Source organism: Nerophis ophidion, linkage group LG05 (assembly GCF_033978795.1).
Source record: "Nerophis ophidion isolate RoL-2023_Sa linkage group LG05, RoL_Noph_v1.0, whole genome shotgun sequence".
NCBI lineage: Eukaryota > Metazoa > Chordata > Actinopteri > Syngnathiformes > Syngnathidae > Nerophis > Nerophis ophidion.
In genome coordinates, this window is record NC_084615.1 from 15,719,086 (window position 1) to 15,728,265 (window position 9,180).

The 9,180-nt window shown below is 39.4% G+C and overlaps 1 protein-coding gene across 1 annotated transcript; it reads right to left on the reverse strand.

Annotated features, from left to right (window-relative positions):
- Positions 1-3,873: 3,873 nt before the first annotated feature.
- Positions 3,874-5,743, reverse strand: LOC133552461 (mucin-1-like). Its single transcript, XM_061899656.1, has 2 exons — positions 5,655-5,743; positions 3,874-4,669 (listed from the first exon to the last, which is right to left on the reverse strand). Exons 1-2 carry the CDS (start codon positions 5,741-5,743, stop codon positions 3,874-3,876), a joined length of 885 nt encoding a protein of 294 aa, XP_061755640.1.
- Between the last annotated feature and the right edge of the window lie 3,437 nt (positions 5,744-9,180).

Sequence of the window (9,180 nt, forward strand, 5' to 3'; positions counted from 1 at the left end):
GTATACAGTACCTTTACCAGTCGTGATAGTGTATACACTACCTTTACCAGTCGTGATAGTGTATACACTACCATTACTAGTCATGATAGTGTATACATTACCACTACTAGTAGTGGTAATGTATACAGTACTTGTTCAGAAGTAGTAGTGTATACAGTACTTGTTCTAAAGTAGTGATGGTAATGTATACAGAACTTGTTCAGAAGAAGTAGTGGTGGTTTGTACAGTACTTGTTCAGAAGTATTAGTGGTAGTGTATACAGTACTTGTTCAGAAGTAGAAGTGGTTGTGTGTACAGTACTTGTTAAAAAGTAGTAATGCTAGTGTATACAGTACTTGTTCTAAAGTAGTGATGGTAGTGTATACAGTACTTGTTCAAAAGTATTAGTAGTAGTGTATACATTACTTGTTCTAAAGTAGTAGTGGTAGTGTATACTTTACTTGTTCAGAAGTAGAAGTGGTTGTGTATACAGTACTTGTTCAGAAGTAGTAATGTCAGTGTATACAGTAGTTGTTCTAAAGTAGTGATGGTAGTGTATACAGTACTTGTTCAAAAGTATTAGTAGTAGTGTATACATTACTTGTTCTAAAGTAGTAGTGGTAGTGTATACTTTACTTGTTCAGAAGTAGAAGTGGGTGTGTATACAGTATTTGTTCAGAAGTAGTAGTGGTGTGTATACAAGACTTGTTCAGAATTAGTAATGGTAGTGTATACAGTACTTGTTCAGAAGTATTAGTGGTAGTGTATACAGTACTTGTTCAGAAGTAGAAGTGGTTGTGTGTACAGTACTTGTTAAAAAGTAGTAATGCTAGTGTATACAGTACTTGTTCTAAAGTAATGATGGTAGTGTATACAGTACTTGTTCAAAAGTATTAGTAGTAGTGTATACATTACTTGTTCTAAAGTAGTAGTGGTAGTGTATACTTTACTTGTTCAGAAGTAGAAGTGGTTGTGTATACAGTACTTGTTCAGAAGTAGTAATGTTAGTGTATACAGTAGTTGTTCTAAAGTAGTGATGGTAGTGTATACAGTACTTGTTCAAAAGTATTAGTAGTAGTGTATACAGTACTTGTTCTAAAGTAGTAGTGGTAGTGTATACTTTACTTGTTCAGAAGTAGAAGTGGGTGTGTATACAGTACTTGTTCAGAAGTAGTAGTGGTGTGTAATCAAGACTTTTTCAGAATTAGTAATGGTAGTGTATACAGTACTTGTTCAGAAGTATTAGTGGTAGTGTATACAGTACTTGTTCAGGAGTAGAAGTGGTTGTGTCTACAGTACTTGTTAAAAAGTAGTAATGTTAGTGTATACAGTACTTGTTCAAAAGTATTAGTAGTAGTGTATACATTACTTGTTCAAAAGTATTAGTAGTAGTGTATACATTACTTGTTCAAAAGTATTAGTAGTAGTGTATACATTACTTGTTCTAAAGTAGTAGTGGTAGTGGTAGTGTATACAAGACTTGTTCAGAATTAGTAATGCTAGTGTATACAGTACTTGTTCAGAAGTATTAGTGGTAGTGTATAGAGTACTTGTTCAAAATTAGTAATGGTATTGTATACAGTACTTGTTCAGAAGTATTAGTGGTAGTGTATAGAGTACTTGTTCAAAAGTAGTAATGTTAGTGTATACAGTACTTGTTCAAAAGTAGTAATGGTAGTGTATACAGTACTTGTTCAGAAGTATTAGTTGTAGTGTATAGAGTACTTGTTCAAAAGTAGTAATGGTAGTGTATACAGTACTTGTTCAAAAGAAGTAATGGTAGTGTATACAGTACTTGTTCAAAAGAAGTAATGGTAGTGTATACAGTACTTGTTCAGAAGTGTTAGTAGTAGTGTATACATTACTTGTTCAAAAGTATTAGTAGTAGTGTATACATTACTTGTTCAAAAGTATTAGTAGTAATGTATACATTACTTGTTCAAAAGTATTAGTAGTAGTGTATACATTACTTGTTCTAAAGTAGTAGTGGTAGTGTATACAGTACTTGTTCAGAAGTAGTAGTGGTGTGTATACAAGACTTGTTCAGAATTAGTAATGCGAGTGTATACAGTACTTGTTCAGAAGTATTAGTGGTAGTGTATAGAGTACTTGTTCAAAAGTAGTAATGGTAGTGTATACAGTACTTGTTCAAAAGTAGTAATGGTAGTGTATACAATACTTGTTCAGAAGTATTAGTTGTAGTGTATAGAGTACTTGTTCAAAAGTAGTAATGGTAGTGTATACAGTACTTGTTCAAAAGTAGTAATGGTAGTGTATACAGTACTTGTTCAGAAGTATTAGTTGTAGTGTATACAGTACTTGTTCAGAAGTATTAGTTGCTGTGTATCGAGTACTTGTTCAAAAGTAGTAATGGTAGTGTATACAGTACTTGTTCAGAAGTATTAGTGGTAGTGTATACAGTACTTTTTCAGAAGTATTAGTGGTTGTGTATACAGTACTTGTTCAGGAGTAGTAGTGGTTTGTACAGTACTTGTTCAGAAGTAGTAGTCGGGGTGTATACAGTACTTGTTCAGAAGTGGTAGTGGTAGTCTCTAGTACTTGTTCAGAAGTGGTATTGGCAGTGTATACAGTACTTGTTCAGAAGTAGTAGTGGTTGTGTATACAGTACTTGTTAAAAAGGTGTTCTAGGTGCGCCACGACCGGGACTAGGTGTGCCATGACCGGGACTAGGTTTGCCATGACCAGGACTAGGTTTGCCATGACCGGGACTAGCTGTGCCATCACCGGGACTAGGTGTGTCACCACCGGGACTAGGTGTGTCACCACCGGGACTAGGTGTGCTATCACCGGGACTAGGTTTGCCTTGACCGGGACTAGGTGTGCCATCACTGGGACTAGGTGTGCTATCACCAGGACTAGGTTTCCCATGACCGGGACTAGGTGTGCCATCACCGTGACTAGGTGTGCCATCACTGGGACTAGGTGTGCTATCACCAGGACTAGGTGTGCCATGACCGGGACTAGGTGTGCCATCACTAGGACTAGGTGTGCCATCACCGGGACTGGGTGTGCCATCACCGGGACTAGGTGTACTATCACCGGGACTAGGTGTACCATCACCGGGACTAGGTGTGCCATGACTGGGACTAGGTGTGCCATCACTGGGACTAGGTATGCTATGACTATGTGTGCCATCCCTGGAACTAGGTGTGCTATCGCTCGGTCTAGGTGTACTATCACTGGGGCTAGGTGTGCCATCCCCGGGACTAGGTGTGCCATCACCGGGACTAGGTGTGTCATCACCAGGACTAGGTGTGCTATCACCAGGACTAGGTTTGCTATGACCGGGACTAGGTTTGCCATCACTAGGACTAGGTGTACTATCACCGGGACTAGGTGTGCCATCACTGGGACTAGGTATGCTATGACTATGTGTGCCATCCCTGGAACTAGGTGTGCTATCGCTCGGTCTAGGCGTACTTTCACTGGGACTAGGTGTGCCATCACCGGGACTAGGTGTGCCATCACCGGGAGTAGGTGTGTCATCACCGGGACTAGGTTTGCCATGACCGGGACTGGGTGTGCCATCACCAGGACTGGGTGTGCCATCACCGGTACTGGGTGTGCCATCACCGGGACTAGGTGTGCCATATCCGGGACTAGGTTTGCCATGACTGGGACTAGGTGTGCCATCACTGGGACTAGGTATGCTATGACTATGTGTGCCATCCCTGGAACTAGGTGTGCTATCACTGGGCCTAGGTGTGTCATCACCAGGACTAGGTGTGCTATCACCGTAGGTTTGCCATGACCGGGAATGGTGTGCCATCACCGGGACTAGGTGTGCCATCACCGGGACTAGGTGTGCCATCACTGGGACTAGTTGTGCCATCACCGGGACTTGGTGTGCCATCACTGGGACTTGGTTTCCCATTACTGACTAAGTGTGCCATCACCAGGACTAGGAGTGCTATCACTAGGACTAGGAGTGCCATCACTAGGACTAGGTGTGCCATCACTAGGACTAGGTTTGCCATGGCTGGGACTAGGTTTGCCATGGCTGGGACTAGGTTTGCCATGACTGGGACTAGGTGTGCAATCAATGGGACTTGGTGTACCATCAGTGGGACTAGGTGTGCAATCACTGGGACTAGGTGTACTATCACTGGGACTAGGTGTGCCATGACTGGGACTAGGTGTACTATCACCGGGACTAGGTGTGCCATGACTGGGACTAGGTGTGCCATCACCGGGAATAGGTCTGCCATCACCGGGACTAGGTGTACTATTATCGTGACTAGGGGTGCCATCACTAGGACAAGGTGTGCCATCACCGGGACTAGGTGTGCTATCACCGGGACTAGGTTTGCCATGACCGGGACTATGTGTGCCATCACCGGGACTAGGTGTGCCATCACTGGGTCTAGGAATGCTATGACTAGGTGTGCCATCACCAGGAGAAGGTGTGCCATCACCGGGACTAGGTGTGCCATCACTGGGTCTAGGAATGCTATGACTAGGTGTGCCATCACCAGGAGAAGGTGTGCCATCACCGGGACTAAGTGTACTATCACCGTGACAAGGGGTGCCATCACTAGGACTAGGTGTGCTATCACCGGGACTAGGTTTGCCATGACCGGGACAATGTGTGCCATCACTGGGTCTAGGTAGGCTATGACTAGGTGTGCCATCACCAGGAGAAGGTGTGCCATCACTGGGACTAGGTGTACTACATTGATCCAGCAAGAGGCCAACATTCTTGCCATGAAGTGGACGCCCCCTTTCCCCGGCGTTAACACATCTCAGCAAACAAACACATCTCAGCAAACAAACACATCTCAGCAAACAAACACTCTCAGCAAACAAACACATCTTAGCAAAAAAACACATCTCAGCAAACAAACACATCTCAGCAAACAAACACATCTTAGCAAAAAAACACATCTCAGCAAACAAACACATCTCAGCAAACAAACACTTCTCAGCAAACAAACACATCTCAGCAAACAAACACATCTCAGCAAACAAACACTCTCAGCAAACAAACACATCTCAGCAAACAAACACTTCTCAGCAAACAAACACATCTCAGCAAACAAACACTCTCAGCAAACAAACACTCTCAGCAAAAAAACACTCTCAGCAAACGAACACATCTCAGCAAACAAACACAAATGTCCTTGCTTGGATGTGTCCGCTCTTTTTTAAAAATGTTCATCTAACACGCGTTCACGGAGCGTGTGGGATTTAACGAGGTCGTCCTCGCGCTAACTATCCCCAGCGGGCCCTTTGAGTGTTTGGAGGGAGACCCCCCCCCCCCCCCCCCCCCCCCCCCACGCGCCCACAGACACCACGCTGGCTTCTCTTTGAACGACTCTTTATTTCTGTATTCATTCCTGTAGAAAAAAGAAAAGGACAACAGAGTGGAGAAAGTGTTGTTTATACAGAAACATCCTTCTTTTCATCACATCAGAGGGTAACTTTTTTTTTTTTGTTTGTTTTTTTGAAAGAATGAGGGTTTTAAAGGAGGGAAAGTGCTATGGAACATAACGCCCCCCCAAACAAGTGCAGACGTTTAGAAAACAACAACAACAACACAGGAGCTCTGCCAACATCGCCTTGTCCTTTTCTTTAGTGCTGGGGGCTTTTGGGAAGCAGCTGCTGCCCCCCCCCATATAGCCCCCCCCCCCCCTGCTGCCCCCTGCACAGTGCACAGTGTGGCGGTCAGACTGTCCTGGTCTACACGTGTCAACACTGAGTCCTCTTCGCTGCCCTCAAAACTGGATGTCAGACCCTGAGTCATGGCCAGCTTTATTTATCTCACCCAGGAAACATCATTTCATTTAAAAAATATATTTTTTTATGTTAAGCATTCTTTTGTATGTCCAGGAAAAAATCAGTTTTTTATATCCTGCCGCCAGGGCCACGCTGGAAAGAAAAAGAAAAAAAAAAAATAATTGAAAATGGGAGATGTAGGATCTCATTTTGGGGGTTTTGGAAAATTATTGGAATAAAAGTATATGACCAGGAAAAAACTCAGTTTTTTTAAAAATGATTTTTCCAGAAAATATGTTGTTTTTAGAAGAGGGGTCTTCAAAAAAAACAAAAAAACATTAATAAATAAAAAAAAAAAAAAAAAAAGAAGAGGGGTCTTTAAAAAATATATAAATAAATAAATAAAAGAGGGGTCTTTAAAAAAAAAGAAATGTTATATATATATATATATATATATATATATATATATATATGTATAAAAATAAAAAAAGAAGTGTCTTTAAAAATTAAAAATGGATAGCTAAATACATTTTAAAAAAAGAAGAGGGGTCTTAAAAAATATATAATTAAAAAAGAGGGGTCTTCAAAAAATAAGGGGGTCTCCAAAAAAATTAAATACAAAATAAATAAAATATTAAAAAAAAGAGGGTCTTAAAAAAAAATAAAAAATAAATATACTACATAAATAAATAAATAAATAAAAAAGGGGTCTTAAAAAAATAAAAACAATTATAAAAAGGGGTTTTCAAAAACTAAAAAATAAATACATTTAAAAAAAGAGGGGTCTTAAAAAACATATATATATATATATATAAAAAAAAGGGGTCTTCAAAAAAAAAAAAGTAAAAAAATAATAATAAAAAAAGAGGGCTCTTCAAAATAATAAAAAATAAATAAATACATAAAAAAAGAGGGTTCTTCAAAAAAATAAATAAATAAATAAAAAATAAATAAATATATATACCGTATTTCCTTGAATTGCCGCCGGGGCGCTAATTAATTTAAAACCTCTTCTCACTCCTGCGCTTACCAAAGGCATGTGGTAAAAGTAAGCATCCGCTAATTATTTTAAAACCTCTTCTCACCCCGGCACTTACCAAAAGCATGCAGTAAACATTTGAGAGTGATGTAAGCTTGGACCTTAAATCCAACGGAATAGCTCTTAGTCTTCTTCCCTTTATGCCATTTGACCCGGCAGTAATTCAAGGCAGGCGCATAATATATGCCTGGCGGCAATTCAAGGAAATACGGTATATATAAATAAGAAAGAGAGGGATCTTCAGAAAATTCAAAATTAAAAAATAATTAAATTGAAAAAAAAGAAGAGGGGTCTTCAATAAAATAAAAAGTTAAAAAACAAATACGTTAAATAGGGATCTTTAACGTCTTCCAGGCCGAGGACCCACAAAGTAATGAATGGATTGAGCCTGCCTCCACTTACCTGTTCACTCAGGTGTGTTAGTGTGTATTTCAAGACATTTCCATCAGTGGGAACAAAAAAAAAAAAAACGTCTAATTTTATTCATTTTCTTTTTTTAACGTCTAGTTCTCCTTTTCCTTCCTTTTGTAATTCACTGTCAAACAATTTCTCTTGTGGTCATTAAAGTTGGTCTAAGTCTATTTTGCATTCACACCACAATTCTCGTTCAATATTCTTTTTCATTTCCTCAAGTAATCCGCTTTATTCTTAGACGACTTTCTTCACTTTAAATTATTGCAACTCCATTTTTCTACATTGTTTTTCTATAAAAAAAGGAAAAAACAACTTTATTATTATTTTTTTTTTTCAACGTGACCTTTATACATTTCCAATGTTTTTCTCTTATCTGACACTATGTTTTACTTCTTTGTCCTATTCTGAAGTCCAAGACATTTATTTTTAATAGATTCCACCACATATGAGGAATAATTTAACTGTCCTGATGATTCCAAATTATATTTTTTGTGTCATCTGTGTTAGATGATATGATAATTAGACCGTCACCCATAAAAAAATACAAATCAGAGCTAGTTCAGCTTTACTTTCTCGGTTTAAAATCCACATTTCATTTTGCTCTTAATGAGGCAGTTTTTGCACAGGCTTGATTAAAATGCTGGGGTTTCAATTTCCACTAATAAATAATGAGCTGCAAAAAATTCAGTGGTTTTAACCGTTCTCTTGAGGATAATTGGGGTGACTATATTAAGAAGCTCAAGTTTTTTTTTTAATTATTATTATCATCAGTGGAGATTATAAGATTCATGTAAAAAAATAAAATGCTGTTTTCCCGAGGAGTTGGAGACCTAAACTAAGCTTTGTTGTCATGCTGGATCGGGAGCGTATTCCACAACTGGAGCAATCATCTGTGGAGAAGTGGATTTAACGTGCTGCCATAGATGGGGTGGAGGCATCCTTTCACATTTTCATGCTTTTTGGACTCGGAGGTGCAACGGTACATTAATTTGAAATGAGATTTTTTTTTTTTTTGGGGGGTACTGTAGAGGCAATTATTAACAGGGAGGATATTCGCGCAGACGTGCATCGAGCCGGAGGAAGTCTTGTCTTTTTCTGTCTTGTGATTTGCATATTTTATTTTGAAAGCAACTCTTATTGTTTCAGATCACAGGCAATTCCTTTTGTGTCAGCAGTCTGACGTCATCCCTGACCCTTGATTGTTTCCACCTGTTTCCCATTACCATCATGTCCTATTTAAGCTCATGCCTCCCCTTGTCTTGTGCCAGATTGTCTGGATTTTTCGTGTCCATGTTTGCATCCATGCCTTGCTTACTTCCTTGGAACAAGAATTCTCTTTGAATTGTACTTTTTTTCCTCCTTTGAGCCACCTTCGTTATTCTATCCTTCCTCCAACCTATTTGGTGAGTTTTTGTAATTTTTCCTTTCTTCCTCAAAGATTGAGTGATTTTTTTTGTTTATCTTTATTACCGTATTTCCTTGAATAGCCGCCGGGGCGCTAATAAATCTAAAACCTCTTCTCACTCCTGCACTTATTCAAGGCATGCGGTAAAAGTAAGCAGGCGCTAATGGTTTTAAACCTCTTCTCAAACCCTGCGCTTACCAATGGCATGTAGTAAAAAATTGAGTGTGATTTAAAAAAAATAAAAAAATAAAAAATATTGGCAGCCGCGGCCCGGTGGTTGGGGACCACTGCTCTACAACATGCTATCTGCGTGCCAGCCGGACGCATGCATTTCCCTGCCTCTCATACGAGATTGCAATGCATACTTGGTCAATAGCCATACCTTTTACACTGATGGTTGTGATATAAACAACTTTAACACTTACTAATATGCGCCACACTCTGTGAACCCACACCAAACACATTTCTCATACGAGATTGCAATGTATACTGGGTCAATAGCCATTCCTTTTACACTGATGGTTGTGATATAAACAACTTTAACACTCTTACTAATATGCGCCACACTCTGTGAACCCACACCAAACACACTTCTGGAGAACATCGG